Source organism: Eleginops maclovinus, chromosome 10 (genome assembly GCF_036324505.1).
Source record: "Eleginops maclovinus isolate JMC-PN-2008 ecotype Puerto Natales chromosome 10, JC_Emac_rtc_rv5, whole genome shotgun sequence".
NCBI classification, from domain to species: Eukaryota; Metazoa; Chordata; class Actinopteri; order Perciformes; family Eleginopidae; genus Eleginops; species Eleginops maclovinus.
The window spans coordinates 7440917-7460071 of NC_086358.1; the positions used below are offsets into that span (position 1 = coordinate 7440917).

Sequence of the window (19155 nt, forward strand, 5' to 3'; positions counted from 1 at the left end):
AAAGCACTATGTTTAAGCACAATGTCATAGCTCTGTTAGCATTTCTGCTAACTCTTAATCGTGTTCATACAGATATTTTTCACAAATTGCCTCCACATATACATTGAAGAGTATCCTTTTGTTGCATGTAAGAGTTTGCCATTTTGCCACTCAGAAACCGCAGTAACAATTTATTAACCTGATCTGATACAAAAACAACACACTGATATAAGATTTATTTTATTTGCTGTAAATAAATAGCTGACATCTCATCAGTTTCATTTACTGTAGGTTAAAGAAACCCACACATGCTCTCTCACATTGTGCAGGGGTCACTCTTTGTTTTCATGTCTACCCTTTTAGCTCAACTTTGTGAAGCATGACATCGTCTTTCCTCAGATGGGTTTGAAATAGCTTATGTGAGGTCATAGGTTAGGATCATTCATTCATTAACACAGACAAATACACAGAGCTAAACAAACAGCAGCTGAAGGTCCTTTGGTAAACGCTGGAAATGCATTATGTAGGAGACACATTCCTGATTGACATACTGTCCAATTATCTGCCGGGCTGTAAAATAAATGGATACTGCAGGGTAGGGAAAAGTTTGGTTTAGTTATCTGGCTTTGTCTTTGGCTGTTTTGTGAAAGTGACATCAATTGTTGGGTGCAGTTGCACTAGATAGATGAGAAGGCCCCTGGACACATTCAGCACTTTACCCTTCTGTGATAAAGCACATTTACTCCCATTGTGGTTTGACAGAGACACGAGTGTGTTATCTGAGCGTGGACCTAGGTCTCGTGTAGAAAGTGCAAGCTGAGGACAGTTTAGTTTAGGTCAGGGGACATTGGTAGTGTTAGCACTGATCCAGGATCTGCCTTGAAAGTGGAGGCCATGTTATCTTTACCCCCTTCTCTTGTCCCACCATTGACACTCCCTTTTACACAGTGCCTGGACACTTATCTCCCAAAAGGCACACTATCTAATACTTGCAAATACAACACCCTAACCACGTCCACCCAGATGGTGCACACATGCCGAGCCAGGTTGATTTAATATGCCTCAAGATAGTATGATGATATATCCGGCCTATAAATAATTGAATGAAGGTTATATTCAGTGGTTTTGTAGCCTATACTGGAACCTATAAAGTACAGATCGCATATACTTGACATCACAACTAATACAGTGTTTAAAAAATGTGATTGTATTTCGTTATTCAAGGTATCTAATGGGTTTCATGTTTTACAAAATGAAAGTCTAGTATTTAGCAAATTCCTGAATAGGGCTTTGGTAGTGTACAGTGAACATACATGCAGCATGAATCTTGTCAGTGTATCACATTATTATTGATAAGGGATAATGAAGTGGAAATATTTTTAAAGCGATCATAATTCGTAATCCACAGTTATTTTTGAATCATACATTGTATAAAATGCGTTTGAAAATAGTAAGAAAACTATCAGTAACATGATTTGTATTTTTATAAACTTAATAAAAACAACCTTGCAAACAAACGATGGCCCTTTAAGTGCATCAACGAGTCATACTAGGCTTCAACCATTACTAAAGTTTTAAGTAATCCATCTGTTTAACATGTTGTACCTGTCAATTAACATACTTAATACGCTTAAAGTTGTTTTTATTAACACGCATTTAAAGGCGAAAATCAGTAAATATAAGAAGTGAATTGGGGCTGAGAAAAAGTAACGTTGTCCGATGTTTGACGGATTGATGGGAGATTGTCCAATAGAATTGAAGCCGAGTGCTCCATCAACCAATCAAAGGTAAGATTCCTCCTCGGACCCCGCCCCCCATATAATTAAATCCACACCAGCGTGGTGGTGGAGGTGTTTGGAGTAAAGACAAGAACGCGGAGGGGAAAACTACTGTGACCACCTCGCAACTTTTCGGGCCACAAAAACACTCTACAACCCGAAAAACCATAATGAAATATACTTCCAGCGTTGCTCAGAAGACGTAGAAGTTGACGTTAAAGTAACTTTTTGAAACTGGAGCTTCTTCCTTGTTCGCCAACGGGGTGAAATATCTCAACATCCTCACAAAGAAACTTTGCTTGCTAGGCTGCTAACTCGCACACAAGCCAGAAAAAAAGCATGACCACCGCCGAGGATCACTTTATCTCACGCTATCAGTAACATCTCATCTGTCGAGCTAAGTGCAACTGGGGGATGTTTTAACCTGGAAATGATATTTATATGACTAAAGCAGACCTTTGTAACGGTTTTTGGTAGTAGTCATCATCACCAGTGGAGGAAGGGTTGCAGCTGCTGATTTAGCCAACAGTGTTTCCACAGAGCGCCCCCAATCTCCACCAGCTATCCACTGCTTTTTGTCAGCCACTTAGGAGCCACATAGTCCCCAGATTTGTTTCTGGAACGATGTCCGGCCGAAGTGGAATGGGACAGATCCGGGGGGTCACTCTGGGAACACAGCCCCTCAAGGCTACTATTCCCTATCAGCTGTCCAGCAAGCCAAGATCACACCGGAAGGATGGGAAGACAGGTATGAGCTCCACACCTGTCACTGTATGAATGAAAAACTCATCCTGGGTTGACTACTTTAATCTAAATGTGATTTTTGTTTAATTATAAATGCATACAGCCTATTCAAAACAAGCTAAATTAACTTTTAATTAGTTTCAAACTTGATACAAATCTTGATATAAATGATCGAGTAAAGCCACAGTAAAACCTGTGAATCAGTCATTAAAAACAATGAATAATGTCATCAAGGAAGTCACTGCCGCACCTTTTTAAAATCTTTAATACAACTTTCAAAATCAAGCTTATTCATTGTGTAATGCTGTATTGCATTTATATGCAAGTTAAGCTGAGAGTTGAATGTCTGCCGTCTTTGGATTTGATAATAAAATAAGACACAAAATATAAAGAAAATAAAGTATTACCCTATAGATGTTGTAACAGCTGCTATAAATTATGTTCATTAACTATTAATCTGGGACATACCTTGTCATATCAAGTGTATCGTTTGAAATATTTGAAAAAAAGAAAAATACCTCATGTATTTAAAGCACAGAAGCTACAATAATTTCAGGTAAATTAAACAGGAAATCTTCAAGTTTAAATGACTAGAACAAGCAACTTTTTAAGCCATTTTTTTTTCCTGAAGTAAAATCTTAAAAGTAATAATAGTAATAATAGTAATAAATAATAAAAAATACAAGATGAAACCGGCATTATACTGCCTAAAATTGGAGCACAATGCTAAATCATCTCAATTTCAACAGTCTGATGCAAACTCAAGCTACAGCAGGGTAATCTGTTGCTGCATGTCAAGTACATTTTGTCTCTTTCCAACAGCTGGAAAGCCCAAATCGCACCAGTTGAGCTCTGGCATGAGGCGGGCGATGTCTCTGGATGCCATCATCGGGCCATACCTGCAGGGACACTGGCCCAAAGAACCAGAGGGCCCGAGCAGCCAGTCTCGCAAGGACAAGTCCACCCAGGTTTGCTCTAGTGGAAAAAAGTGCAGAAATGAGTGGAATGCATGACTTTACCACAGATGTTTCCACGTTAATAGTTTTGTTTTTAAGGTCGTTGACAACTTTTTAGGGGGTCGGCTCATGTGAAAGGTTAGGTTGCAGTTTTAGAGGAGAAGGAGACAGATGAGGGAGGGAGAGTGAAAACCACAGCCATGAGAACGGTCCCTGAAGTCAGCTGATGAGGCCGTTCTGGCTGCACCCATCCTCTCTGCTCTGTGTGCAGGCACTCGCCACTGCTGTTCCGTTGCCCACATCCTTTCCCCCCCCCCTGTTTGTTTTTCAGTTTCTCCTACTCTTTCGCTCTTTTACAAGTGCAAAGATACTCTGTGGGTGTGGATGATGTGATGTGGCTGCAGATCAGCCTTTGAGCATGAAAAGCTGTGCTAAGTTTGCAACTTTTGGCGACTGATGTGTGAAGTCCTGAAATGTTGAGTGACTTGATTGTAATGATTTCCAGTCTGTGTGATTTTTTTAATGTATTTTTGTATGATCACAAGCAGCTTAGGCTAAAACTATGATGGGCTTATTTATGAGACACATGTCCTCTTATTTGAAGAATATTAGTTCTCATAGTGGCTTTTTTTTGCTACCCAGACCCCAGACTCGTGGTCTGATAAATCCCAGAGCAGCAGAAGAAGCAGCAGCAGCCACAAACGATCGGCGTCATGGGGCAGCGCTGAGAATCTGCGAGAGGTGAATCCCTGCTTTACTGCATTACTCAATGTATGTTTGTAACGACCAGCTGAATGTCAAAGAGAGCACGCTCTGGGGGGAAAGAAAAAGGCCTGACTCAATAACTTTGACAACGTTGAGCAACAGGAGACCAAATTATCTCATCTGCAAAGCGACTTCCCTTTTTTTGAGCTTTACACTTCATCATGTATTTTATGAGCCACCACATAATCAGATTATAGCCTCTAAAATGTCCATAAGCTTCTGAAGGCGATCCTTTTTATGAAGCATGTGACATTTGTAATTGAGTGGGTTTGTGTGTGTGCATTCTGATTGACTGACAATAAACTCTGTTCGTTGCAGATCGCTAAACTAAAACAACAGCTGCAGCAGCGCAGCAAACCTGCAGTCTCAGGGGGGCACGACAAAGACCGCCAGTGTGGATATCCTCAGGGGAGCTGTAGCCTAGGAACTACTCGGGTACCTTAGCATCATCCCCACACACAAACACACTGCACTGCACCAATTACTTTGTGCATGTTGGTAAACACAGGTATTCCTTCATCAGCGCAGCCTAGCATCACCGTTTACCTTCTCCAAAGTGAACTTGCCGTGCAGTTCATCGTAGGAAGTGAATGAAATACAACACTGAAGCAACAGGAAGACCACTGCATCACATCGCTTCTGCTTTCAGAATGAAATATGCAGTTCTGCTTTTCAGAACAGCTGGTCTGCACAGTTCTATGGCGTGGTGGCTTACTCCTCCTGGGCCTAGGCGGTTTCACACCATAGTGTGGTGACACGACGAACCAATGAGAAAGTCTAAAGCATAATTAATACCTTTTTTTTTAGGGTTGAACAGTTTTTTTAAAAAAAAGGACCTGCACACAGTTGCGTCCCTTAACACATGTTGCTTTCGCGTTTAACTTAAGACAAATGTGCTTTTCTGCATTAATTTTGTAGATTATTCAGAAAATGGATGTGCTACATTTATATATTGCTTTCCAGTTTTTGTGACCACATGCTTTTACATATACACAAAATATGTAATTTCTTTGAATATGTTGTTTTGTCAGTCCAAAATTCTGAGCTTTTTAGTTAAATGTGATGTAAAAGAAGGACAGTCCAATATCCAAGTGGCTTCTTTAATTTTGAAGGAAGTGTTCCTTAACCATAAATCAAATACTTTATTGGAATATTGAGAATTTGTGATGATGTTAAACTATATTTAGAGAGCTTGGCAATTAGAGAAAGAATCTAACACTGACTAGTAAACAGCATAAAATCACATTATTGCTCCATTATGTTTTCCCAAGAGTAATGACGCCTACATTTCATTTGCTTTGTTTTGTGTCCTCAGACTCAGCCCATTTCCATCCCCCTTGCCCCACTGTCTACTCTCGTCCCTCGGCTGCGCTGCAGTGTGGAGGGACTCAACCAGGAGCTGGAGGGCATGTTCATCTGCCAGCCAGCGCATCCTCAGCACAGGGTAACTGCCACCTACCCTCCCCTCAGCATTCAAGAGTCCTGAATGGTAGCCTGTAATATCATGGAGGTTGACATGAACATGGTTATTTCCAATCTTCTCAGCTCCTTGAGGTTCCAGACGGTCACCGGGCTCCGGTCCCTCTGCAGAGCTGCAGCAGTGGATCTCAGAGTGACCCCTCCACTACACCGATGTCGTCATCTTCCTCCACATCCTCCTCCCCCACAAACTTCTCCAATTCCCCACCACACCATGAAGATGCACCTCTGGGTCTGCACCAAGGTCAGCCTCTAAGTGTTGCATAATGTAATCTTTACTGGGCATTTGCATCAACTATTAAAGCTGGAGTTAATCATCTACCTGGAAGTTTATACACAGCTTTAATACGTTGGATTCATAAACAATGACCAGGAACGGGACTGCTGTGCCACTCTCACTTCACTGGTCTAAATTTAGAAAAACCCCTTGGAAAGAACCTAAAATGAGACACACTGTGCAGTCTCACAGGCATCAGCAAAACCTGTTCCCCCTGCAGACAGACACTTGAATAGAAATGTCTGTGCACACTTCATTCTAGCTTTTTCACTGGTTGACAACACAGAATAAATACTTTTTTAAAAACACATTTCAAACATGCTTTTATGTGCTAATATTGGTTCGTGAGGCAAAGCTTTTAACTGCTTTGAACACATTTCATGTTGATGGTACAGACAGTTTCACAGTAAGGATTCAACTTGCATTTATCTTGTGACACACTGACTGCAGTTACACTTCCTTACCAACCAGGAGGAGTGTTTTTGTGGTTTAGTAAGTGAACGATCTGAAAATACTTTATGTGTTCATACTTACATTATTGTGGTTTATGGTTGAATTTGAAAAGGGCTTAATAATTACAGGGCATATTTAATTTTGTCTACTTTTTCATTTAAGTGATGGAGTTATGTCTAAGCCACAGATTTACCTTTATAGCTAAGCACATCTTTTTAAAGGTTGTCTGCCTCATAAATCACAACAAGCTGTCTATAAAAGTTTAAAGAATTGTCGATTTAGAATTGTCTGTTTTGCTGCTGTTTTCAGATTTGATAGACGGTGCAAAGATGTGCCTCCTGTCTCCGTTCCCGTCACAGAATGAGGCCGACCTCTCCGTGCCTCTGCTGATGTCGTCCTCCCCGGGGCCCAACAAGAGTTGCTGCTTCCAGAGAGAGCCGCCGGAGGGCTGCGAGAAGGTCAAAGTCTGGGACGAAACCAGGTATGTTTGTTCCCCATCTCCACAAAATGGAGACATGGTGCCTACATTACCCACAATGCAGGTTTAACAGCAACAGCGGTTGGAGATTTGGGTGTGTTCTGCTAGAAGTGGGCAGCATTGAGCTACAGAGGTCTACGGAGGTCTCTGCTCAAGAGCTTCGGTTGTTTCTGTTTTCAATTCAAACTCTTCAGACTCACACTCGAGGCAACTCACCAGACTCCACACAGCTCCCTCTGGAGCCATAGCAAACCTTACACAAGCTCTCCACATGGCCTTGCAACAGACTTTGTTGCATAAAATGGACAGAATTTCCCTTTAGAGACTTGTTAATTTCCTATTATGTTTTCCCGTAACCTCTACCCAGAGAGGTGGCTAATAAAGGGCTTTTTTTGCAATAAATTTAAAACTAACTTGTTTTACTGTGTACTCTATCTAGAAGTGACCACACATTTTTAGCTGGAACGATAACCAGTTTGGTTAACCAAAGTCATGATTCGGAAACAAAATGTTTTGAAACTAAAACAGCTGTTCCATTAATAACAAAAAAATACTTTTTTTTGTTTTACTTCTTTTGTTCTTACTCAACCTGTGTATTGCGAATGGGAAATTAGCGGCAGGGTTCAATATTCAGTTCTAAGCAAAAGTCCTACTTATTATTATGCAGAATGGCTATTTTCAGAATGTTCTATACTATAATTATCCTTGCAGTAATGTGTAGCACATCATGTTGCATCTGATAATCATGGAGCTCGAGTTGATTACTTTATACAATTAAGTAGCTTCATCGATACAAACGCATCAGAATTTATAAATGTATATTGTTGTATTTAATCTCAGTATGCAAAGCTGTCAGTTTGGGAACCGGAAGGTCACTGGAACAACTAAGCACTACCCAGGTGTCCCTGAACAAGGCACTGTTCCCTACGCTGCTCCCCGGGCGCTCTACATAATGTTAGCCCACTGCTCCTTACACAAGGAGAGGCTGCCCCCTATTTGCCCACCCTGGACTAATACATTTCCTTGGTGACCAACACAGGGGGGCACAGTGACTCTCTCATAAACCTGTAGCGAAGGAAAACTGTCCTCACTGCGGATCCTGTCGGGAGAAACAAACACAATCAGTGGCTCAGACTGTAGAGCCTAAGGGTCACTGGTTGGACTGGTAGCCGTAAAGGTGCCAGTCCACCTCCTAAGCACTGCCGAGGTGCCCCCTGATCAAGGCCCCTAACCCCAAACTGCTCCCTGGCACTGGCTAGGCCCCTCTGGCACCTCTCCAATGCATGTGTGCACCTATAAACCTGTGCGTATTTGTACTGTGTGTGTGTTTGTGTGTATGTTTATAAAACAGAGGGAAGACTGAATTTCCCTCCAGGGGATAAATAAAGGTCCTTCTTTTCACCTTCATTTTCCTAAAGCCCCTCTCCTCTTGTCTCGTAGCTCTCCACGCCAACCCAAGCCCGCCCTCCTCTCCTCCTGCCCTGACCCCAACAAGGTAAACTTCACCCCCTATGGGGGCTCCGCCTTCTGCCCCGTCAACCTCCTGAAGCCGCTGCTCCCCTCCATGGACCTGTTGTTCCGCAGCCTGGCCGTCTCTCCTCCAGACCCCCCCACCGTCTCCCCCGCTGTGGTGGGAGAAAGCTCTGGGGAGGGTCTCGCTTTCTGAGCAGCTGCAGATCTTTTTCTGCGAAAAGTATAGTGCGTAATGCAAATATTTGCTTTATTTTAGGAAAGGACCATTCCATATCTATAGAGGTTTAAAATTATCTTATGTTGAAGAAAACAAATAATAATATTGAAAAAAAGTCATATCTTGTATGCAATCCAATGGATTTGCTTGATGGTTTATTTGCTTTATTTGGCCAAAAACACAAGTGAGAGACAGGGCAGTCTTTTGTACTCTTAACTCTGAAGTCTGTTGGATGACTGACCCCCTAACTTCACATTTGTTTTATGTTTCCCCAAAGAAAGCCATGACACAAACTTATGTTATTATACTGCTTTTTAAACTGCGTCATCTCTGTAGTCGACTCGCAAACGCCCTGCGCGTGTAAGTTTGCTTGTTTTTAAGTATTCAAAGATATATAGCTAGAATACTTTTTACCTACCGTGATCTTGCACCTGTTGCTGGTGTACAAAGCACGACAAATCATTTCTTTTTTTTTCTTTTTATTTACCTACAAAGAAGAAAAAAACCCACAATTAAATCACTTTTAGGTTATTGTATACTGAAGGGAATTTTCCAGTTGGATTTAAAAGATGTTTATTTTTGTTGTCATATTGTTTACGTGCAGAAAACAGTAACTTGTGCACAAGTTAATGGATGAAACAATCCTGTTATTCCTTGATGTTATAGATGTGTGCTTGATATGTGTATAGTTATGAGGTTTTGCTGCCTAGTTGACTACCTAACCAGTTTTAGTGGTGTAGATTTGTCATCTCTAATGTTTCCCTGAAGACGTTCTTTTTCTTCTGCCAAGCTGACAAGTTGATGTTCAAATAGTTTTATTTCTGGTAGACATGTTTGCACAAATTGAACTGCTACGTTTGAGTCGCAATTCTTATTTTTATATTCACTTTTGTACTTTAAGAGTAGTAATGTGTATTTTCTACATCCTTTTCCAATTACCTGCAGCATAAGCTAAAAAAAACAAACCCTCTTACTTTTAGTTTTGTTCTGTCAGTATAATTGAGGCAGGTGTTACATGATATACTGTATCGGGTGGATTTTTATGCACTTCAGCAGAAGGTTTTTATGTGGAGACGTTTCTTCCATACCTTAATCCTGACCGGAGTTGTGTGTGTGTGTGTGTGTGTGTGTGTGTGTGTGTGTGTGGATTGAAAGTTTTGTGGATTGAAAGTTAACTAGTCTGATTGTTTGACTTCTAGTTTTAGTGTCCTGGAGAAATGCTGTTGGATTGAAACATTGTGTTTTCCAAATAAGCCTAAATTTCAATGTTTGATGAAGCGGTGTGGGTGCTGGGGACGTGCTGTTATCTCAGGTTCTGTGTTCTGTCCACATAAATATATAATTGATAATATGTTGTCTTTGTGATGTATTTTACTGGTCTTTAGTCATCACTCTTAATGCTTTGGTACAACATGTCTGCAGAGAGGTGTTGCAGTTGCAGCCTGAACAGAGTCTGATTTGTGAACTGTAAACCTACACATTTATATTTTACATTTCCTGTGCGGTCAAGTTTCGAATACTGAAAGATCAAACAGATGTTCAATATGTTAAATAATAAATAAAAAAAACTGTATTTTCTCCTTGAAAATGTGTAAATGTAAAATATATTTTAAGTGTGAATTCCCTTGTTATGGAACAGATTGTTCTTCTAAAGTCCTTGGATTTTTCTTTCGTAGATTGTTTATTTTTCTAATTTGTGTTTGGACTGCTTTGAATTTCCAATACGGAACATTTCTGATATTTTCCTATTATATTTTTCCTATTTAAGTTGATGCTAGAAAGTTGAGGTTCAAAGTTTAATTGTGACCTTGTTCCTTAGCCCAAAGGACAAACAATGGATGTTTGGAATCTTTAAAAAGAAAACCATGATCTTCATCTGCAGAAGGAACAATGTATGTATGTAGTACACTTCAGAGGTGGGAAGTAACTAAGTACATTTACTCAAGTACTGTACTTACAATTTTGAGATACTCAACTTGAGTATTTCAATGTTATGCTACTGTGTAGTTCTACCCCAACTACAATTCAGAGGTACATTGTGTACTTTTACTCCACTCGATTTAATTCCTTTAGTTACTTTGCAGATTTGGATTAATGCACATGTAGTAAATCAAGCTACCCTGCGGCATACAAAGTCATTAAAACTAGCTGCACCTTTACCAGCTGTGATAACATATGATCATGATTTGATCATGATCAATTATCATCAAAATATATATTATTCTGAGATGGTCCAATCTGCATGATGAGTACTACTAAAGTATATTTAGATGCTAATACTTTTGTACTTTTACTTGAGTAACATTTTGATAACAGGACTTTTACTCGTAACCGAGTACACTGCAGTACTTATACTTTTACTTAACTACAATATCTTCTCCCACCTCTGGTAAACCTTCTGCTGATGATCATATGCTATGATTGAAAGCTACAAAACAGCAACTAAATGGTTCGTGTGGTGACAGTGGCAATTAAGACCTTATCCTAAAGTGTAAGGTTGTAGCCTTGAATGAGTACTAGGTGCCGGTGGGTTTATATTTAGATTCTTGACTGGGAGATTATGTTTTTTCTTTTCCCCTTCTGCTGTGTAGATTAAAGTTACAGTGGGGCAAAAAAGTATTTAGTCAGCCACCAATTGTGCAAGTTCTCCCATTTAAAAAGATGAGAGAGGCCTGTATTTTTATCATAGGTATACCTCAACTATGAGAGACAAAATGAGAAAAAAAATCCAGAAAATCACATTGTAGGATTTTTAATGAATTTATTTTCAAATTATTGTGGAAAATAAGTATTTGGTCAATAACAAAAGTTCATCTCAATACTTTGTTATATACCCTTTGTTGGCAATGACAGAGGTCAAACGTTTTCTGTAAGTCTTCACAAGGTTTTCACACACTGTTGCTGGTATTTTGGCCCATTCCTCCTCTAAAGCAGTGATGTTTTGGGGCTGTCGCTGGGCAACACGGACTTTCAACTCCCTCCAAAGATTTTCTATGGGGTTGAGATCTGGAGACTGGCTAGGCCACTCCAGGACCTTGAAATGCTTCTTACGAAGCCACTCCTTCGTTGCCCTGGCGGTGTGTTCGGGATCATTGTCATGCTGAAAGACCCAGCCACGCTTCATCTTCAGTGCCCTTGCTGATGGAAGGAGGTTTTCACTCAAAATCTCACGATACATGGCCCCATTCATTCTTTCCTTTACACGGATCAGTCGTCCTGGTCCCTTTGCAGAAAAACAGCCCCAAAGCATGATGTTTCCACCCCCATGCTTCACAGTAGGTATGGTGTTCTTTGGATGCAACTCTGCATTCTTTCTCCTCCAAACACGACGAGTTGAGTTTTTACCAAAAAGTTCTATTTTGGTTTCATCTGACCATATGACATTCTCCCAATCCTCTTCTGGATCATCCAAATGCCCTCTAGCAAACTTCAGACGGGCCTGGACATGTACTGGCTTAAGCAGGGGGACACGTCTGGAACTGCAGGATTTAAGTCCCTGGCGGCGTAGTGTGTTACTGATGGTAGCCTCTGTTACTTTGGTCCCAGCTCTCTGCAGGTCATTCACTAGGTCCCCCCGTGTGGTTCTGGGATTTTTGCTCACCGTTCTTGTGATCATTTTGACCCCACGGGGTGAGATCTTGCGTGGAGCCCCAGATCGAGGGAGATTAGCAGTGGTCTTGTATGTCTTCCATTTTCTAATAATTGCTCCCACAGTTGATTTCTTCACACCAAGCTGCTTACCTATTGCAGATTCAGTTTTCCCAGCCTGGTGCAGGTCTACAATTGTGTCTCTGGTCTCCTTTGACAGCTCTTTGGTCTTGGCCATAGTGGAGTTTGGAGTATGACTGTTTGAGGTTGTGGACAGGTGTGTTTTATCCTGATAACGAGTTCAAAAAGGTGCCATTAATACAGGTAACGAGTGGAGGACAGAGGAGCCTCTTCAAGAAGAAGTTACAGGTCTGTGAGAGCCAGAAATCTTGCTTGTTTGTAGGTGACCAAATACTTATTTTACCGAGGAATTTACCAATTAATTCATTAAAAATCCTACAATGTGATTTCCTGGATTGTTTCCCCCATTCTGTCTCTCATAGTTGAAGTGTACCTATGATGAAAATTACAGGCATCTCTCATCTTTTTAGAACTTGCACAATTGGTGGCTGACTAAATACTTTTTGCCCCATTGTATGTAAGGACAGGGGAGTTTTTCTTTAAGAGCTGCACTTGCTGTGGCACACTTGATGTGCATTGCGGAAGGGTACACATTATACAGCTGTTAGCGGTGCATTGTGGGATTGTCTGGCTGTGGAGGACCTGCTCTGCAGTAGCGCGCAATTCTCCCCTCAGATATTCACTTCAGAGGATTCTGTCAGAGGATTCACCGGCATGTTGGGGGTCGTCGCCAAACAGCTTAAGAGCCACCCTGCTGTGAGTCCTAAACATGTTTATTTATTATAATTATTTATTTATTTGTTACGTGATTGATAACGCGAGATCGAGCCGGTGACATTGAACGAGGTTTGAGGACGAGATGGTCGCGCACGCTTCCCCAAAACTGCACCTTAATTAAGCCGTAGACTTTTTATTTAAACTAGATTTAAATATGTGGCTTACCTGAGTTTATATAACATTTGGGGTTTTTATTATACATTACCCGGCAAATGATGATCTATGACTGCAGGAATGTGAAATGTATCGTGGCCCACTTGAGAAAGAAAAAAGATAAAGGCAATCAAACAAATAAATAACTTTACAATCGATATTTTTCCCCGATCAGGATTTTAATGTTTTTTATTATAACCCATATTTATCAGGATATCTCATCACAATAATCCGTGTATTGGCCCATCCTCCTGTAATGGCGTTTTACTGACACCTTCTGTGATTAAAATAAAGCCATATTCAAACAGGAGCTATCATTTTAATTGGCTTGTTAAAAGTACCAAGTCTCTTTTCCTTTCATGGTATATCGGTGTGGATCGTTGTACGCATGTCCACAGCCATGTATGTAGTTCTCTGCGGCACGTACACTCTTTCAGTGTGACCCCCTGGCATGATGCCAGTGCAATGCATGTCTGATTATCCAAGGGCACCCGGTTTGCTTTACGGCAAAGTCTATATTAATAATCAACAGGGTACAACCGTGTTTGTCCTTTAAACATTGCAAGCTTCCACTTCACTGTTTAAATGCTCTTTTATTGTCATTGAGAAGGCAGGGATGGGAGGGGATTATAAATAGGCCTCTATGGAAAGTGAAATCTTGTGTAAGTGGTTAGTCACATGCCATGCAAACAAGCAGTCTATATCAGAGGTCTTCAACAGGGGGGTCGCGACCCCCAGGGGGTCCGCGGAGGTACTGCAGGGGGGTCGCGAAATCTTTGGTTGATTAGACAATTTTTTATATATATATATTTTTTTTACAAACCGTTTTTTCCCACAAATTGCAATGTCTTTAAATGCACAACACAAATCCAAAATATTATAGCGAACGGAAAAATGGAGGCAGATGTGCCAATCACGAGGCCGTGTGACACACGCTGGCTCATAGACATAATATTATGTCTATGCGCTGGCTCTGTCAGGTTCCCCGTGATTGGACGAGAGCCTATTCAGGCCCCAGTTTACTGAAGACCCAGACACAGGGATGCACGCAGCGACATTATTGAGAAGACCATACATATAAAATGGATCGTTTTGTAACTCGAGCGAAAAAATCAACAAGCACAAGCGAGATACCATCCACCAGTGAACATGCAAGTGACGAGGCAGAACCTGCTGCGCCTGCAGATGTTGCAGCTAATAAGGGTAAGCGCAAAAGGGAGAAGACACGAAAATATTCAGATCATTATCTGAAGTTCGGGTTTACCTTTAAGGAGACAGATGGCATTGAGTTTCCAATGTGTGTCATTTGCTCTACTGTTCTTTCAAATGAATCTATGAAGCCATCAAAGCTGCAGCGTCACTTGGAGACAACACACAGCCACTTAAAAGACAAACCTGTTGAATACTTCCAAGCTAGCCTCAAATCCCTCCAAGGTCAACAGACATTGATCAGAAAATCAGCCAAAGTTGGGGAGCTAGCTTTGAAATGCTCTTATCAAATTGCTCTTCGGATTGCCCAGAAGAAACAGCCATACACACTTGCAGAGGATTTAATATTGCCTTCAGCAACCGATATGTGTAAAACCATGTATGGAAATGATATTGACATTAATAAACTGAAAACCATTCCAGTGTCGGACACAACCATAGCTCGCCGTATAGACGAGATGGCATCTGATGTGAGGATGCAACTGATAGAGAAGCTGAGGTTGGCAGATGCATTTGCGTTACAATTAGACGAGTCAACAGATGTGTCGAAGGACGCCCAGCTTCTGGCGTTTGTGCGCTTTGTCGATGATAAGGAAATGCAGGAGGAATTTTTGTTTTGTAAGTGCCTCCCTCAACGCACAACTAGTTCTGAAATCTTCAAAGTGATCGATGTTTTTTTCAGAGAAAATGACATTCCGTGGACAAAATGTATTGCGCTGTGCACTGACGGTGCAAGAGCCATGGCTGGTTTAAAAAGTGGACTAATCGCACTTGTAAGGGATGTGTCTCCGCAAGTGATTTGGACGCACTGCATGCTACACAGGGAGTCACTTGTTGCCAAAGATATGAGCGCTGAATTGGCAGATGTCATGGACTCGGTAGTGAAAGTAGTCAACCTAGTCAAGAAGAGCGCATTGCAAACACGTCTCTTCTCGAATCTCTGTGCTGCTGAGGGAGAAGAACACACTGCGCTACTCTACCATTCCGAGGTTCGGTGGCTTTCACGTGGAACAGTGTTGTCACGTGTGCTGGAATTGCGCAAGTCTATTCGGGAGTTTTTACTTCTCCAAAAGCGCACAGAGCTGGCTGCACTTTTCAGTGACAATGTTTGGGTCACCAAACTTGCCTATCTTGCTGATGTTTTCGCTGAGCTGAACAAACTGAACAGTTCAATGCAAGGCCGCAATACCCATGCCATTCAACTGTATGACAAAATGGAAGGCTTTCTAAAAAAAATCAAAAGGTGGAGGGAGCGCATCGGGGAGGAAATATTTTCCATGTTTCCATCAGTGGATGAGCTGGGAGATTCTGCTGTGCTCTCGCCCCCCATTACACGCGCAATTCTTGCGCATTTGGAGGCGCTCGAGGGACAATTTGGGCACTACTTTTCTGAGGCTGACTCCTGGCGCAGGGACAAGACATGGATACTGTTTCCATTCACAGACAACGCAGCAGACGGCACACACCTGACAGTGACGGAGGAGGATCAGCTAATCGAACTATCCACTGACAGTACGTTCAGACACATATATTACACAAAACCACTCACCCAGTTCTGGATCTCTTGCCAGAAAGACTTTCCGCAATTGGCAGGAAAAGCCATGATGAGCCTTTTGCCCTTTGCCACAACCTATCTTTGCGAAAGTGGATTTTCCTCACTGACTTACTTGAAAAACAAATACAGGTCAAGGCTGCAGCCTGAGGCTGATATGACCCTCTGCCTGACAACCTCCATCCGTCCAAGGCTGGATCAGCTGTGTGCTGCTCATCAGGGTCAGACATCTCACTGATGTGAGAGTACGTGTGCCATCCACAGATGGTTTGAGGATTCATTGTCCCATCTACATGCATGTTTAGTGTTAAAATCTCATAGCTCAGTGTTTGTTTATAAATGACAGTGGCACAGCCACTCTGCACCTTGCACTTGTTTAAAGTTCAAACTTTTATTGTGATTTATTTTAATAGCCCTGTGTTGTGTGCAAGATATATGTTCATAAATGGCAGTGGTACGGCCACACTGTACCTTGCACTTGTTTAAAATAAAAACATGAATATATTAACCTGTGTATTATTTGAATAGCTTAGTATTGAATGTACAATAACAGTATCTATGTTTACACACTGCACTAGGCCCCGTTTAATATAAAACACAATTGTATGCCATATTAATAGTAGGGGGTCCCTGCTCCAACTCTCCATCAGTTTGGGGGTCCCTGGCCTGAAAAACGTTGAAGACCCCTGGTCTATATGATTATTCTATATCCATAAGCTGTACTTTCACTTTTCATTTTTCCTTCTGGAATAATTTAAAACAGAATCTGAAGAGATGATTATCGGAATATAATTATTTCATGGTTGTTAGGTGTTTTTCACAAATTAAGTTATAAATAGTATGTAAGCTAACCTATAGTGTGATGTTCCTGCTTTGCCCAACAGCTCATTCCCCTCTTCATCTTCATTGGTGGCGGGGCAACCATGAGCATGATGTACTTGAGTCGGCTGGCTCTGAAAAACCCAGATGTCTCGTAAGTCTCCATCACGTCTTTTTAATTACAAAACTACAGACTATGTTTTCAATGAAAACCCTGATCATCTCATGTTTAAGAGTTTTTGTATTGTTTTGTTCTCAGATGGGATCGCAAGAACAACCCCGAGCCCTGGAACAACACGAAGCCTGATCAGCAGTACAAAGTATAAACCTTTATTTACATTTTGCATTAATACCTTTTCTGTCATTCCTATATATTTATTTTAAGGGCTGCAGGTTAGACTTAATCCATAGTCCATATATTTTCTGTTGTCTTGCCTCCAAGTCCACATTGCCACCCTCACACTAACATTTGTTTTTTATTTGCAGCTCTTTGCAGTTAACATGGACTACTCCAAACTGAAGAAGGAAGGGCCTGATTTCTAAATCTTCGCACACCCGTTTCTGACATTGTCGTCAGTGGGAAGAGCCATTGCACTTTTTCCATTTCCAAAAACAAACCCAATGACACAAATGATGGTGGAATCATTTGAACTCATTCAGTCATTTTCAGTGTGAAGGGGGAAAGGGATCATTCACTTATCAATTACTATATGAATAAAACAGGCAACCACCTGTTTTACTAATTGATGGATTTATTTTTGATGTTTTGTTAATAATTAAAACTATTTAAATCTCTCGTGCGTGTGCATTTTTTTAAGTATACAGCTGCTTTGACAAAAGGCACACTAGTTACATTCTCAGGGTTTCATAAGGACATGACTGTAATGTTTAACTAATTCAGGGGAAATCCAGTCATTTCCTGTCATGCATTGTGGGTTTTTTTGTCTGTTGAGAATACATCCATGATGGACAGCAGTGTCTGAAAACTGCAGCTGTTTTGATTTCATGAGGGTATTGTCGTCCATGTTAGTGACACTACAGCAGGTCAGACGTTGGGACCACGACTGAGTCTGTTTTTGATTCACCCTGTTTCTTGTTTAACATTTGCCACATTAGGAAAGATCTCCCATTACCGACTTGTCAGATATACCCTTTCCAATAAATAGCATTAAAGTCATTTTGTTTTCCAAATTGTAACGCTCATATACGACTCGTTAACTGTGGACATACTGACAAGGACCAAAACATAAGCAGAACCAGTCATGCAAATCTCTCAGAAATCAGAATCGGAAATCCTTTGAGTTTAGACAGCACAAATTATATAGCAGGTAAAAAGACATGAAATAATAAAAATGTAAAGCACACATTAGTAAAAAATAAAGACAAAAAAGTACACGACAATGGCTAATTTCAGTCGACCAAGTGACATACATGGCATTGTAGTATTGTGACCTTAAAGGTGGGACATTTGTAAATATAATTATTTTCTGGTTCCCCCATAATCAAATTTGTTATGGTAGTTACTCTAATTTCAGCTATTCACTCTCATTAAGGTTGCTAACATTTAAGTTAATAAGAACACAGTGTGCCACAGTTTTGGCTTTATTTCTTCATTTCCAGTAAGAGCTGACCATCTTCCTGTTTGAATCACCATAAACGGTTTGTTTTTTTGTAGCCAGCAGAGTGTGCTGTTACAGTAACAAATGGAAATATTATCATTTTGTATTATTCATTTTATTTAGCAGCAGGAATATAATCATAACGAGACAGGAGAATAACATACTAAGATTAAGGACATAATTCAGTTAATGTTTGGAATGATGGTACATCACCATATAGTCAAAGTCAACTTTATTGTCCATCTTCTATGTGTGAGATACATACAGGGAGATTGAAATGGTGTTTTCTACAATCCCAAATACAAATAAAATATATAAGAAAAACACACCTGTACACCCAGCTATATGTATATATATTAAAACAAATCAAACATAGACACAACAGTAGATAAATAAATAAATAGTAAATAACAGTCACAAAATAAAACAAACACTAGACCCATTTCAAGATAACAATCAAAGGTCACAAAATCCAAGGTAAGAGACATTACAAAAAGAAATGACAGAGAAATAGATGTATCATATTTGTGCCATATGTTTCAGGGAATTTTAGTTGTTTGAACATTTTTTTAATTGTGAAGGAGGAGTGCAGTCATTTCCCTTGTGAGTATACACTTTGTATTTATCATTTCAAAAAACAATGTTCTTCTCACACAACTTTTTTTTGGAAAAGGTCATTTTATGATATATCCAGTAGTTGGCGGTAATGCAACGTCTGGAAGGCAACCGCCTCTGAAAAAACAGAAGAAGAACTACGC

At 40.6% G+C, this 19155-nt stretch overlaps 2 protein-coding genes and 1 non-coding gene across 3 annotated transcripts; all 3 read left to right on the top strand.

The window, feature by feature from the left end:
• The first annotated feature begins 1830 nt into the window (after positions 1-1830).
• Positions 1831-10187, top strand: fam117ab (family with sequence similarity 117 member Ab). Its single transcript, XM_063893724.1, has 8 exons — positions 1831-2505; positions 3324-3469; positions 4100-4198; positions 4541-4657; positions 5538-5666; positions 5768-5945; positions 6741-6912; positions 8350-10187. Exons 1-8 carry the CDS (start codon positions 2382-2384, stop codon positions 8573-8575), a joined length of 1191 nt encoding a protein of 396 aa, XP_063749794.1. The 5' UTR covers positions 1831-2381; the 3' UTR covers positions 8576-10187.
• LOC134871429 (small nucleolar RNA SNORA26) lies at positions 7906-8026 on the top strand. Its single transcript, XR_010166695.1, has one exon. It is a non-coding gene; the product is annotated as a small nucleolar RNA SNORA26 (small nucleolar RNA).
• Positions 10188-12801: 2614 nt separating the features above from the next.
• ndufa4b (NDUFA4 mitochondrial complex associated b) lies at positions 12802-17574 on the top strand. The gene is made up of 4 exons (XM_063893621.1): positions 12802-13024; positions 16844-16932; positions 17038-17098; positions 17265-17574. Exons 1-4 carry the CDS (start codon positions 12983-12985, stop codon positions 17319-17321), a joined length of 249 nt encoding a protein of 82 aa, XP_063749691.1. The 5' UTR covers positions 12802-12982; the 3' UTR covers positions 17322-17574.
• Positions 17575-19155: the final 1581 nt, after the last annotated feature.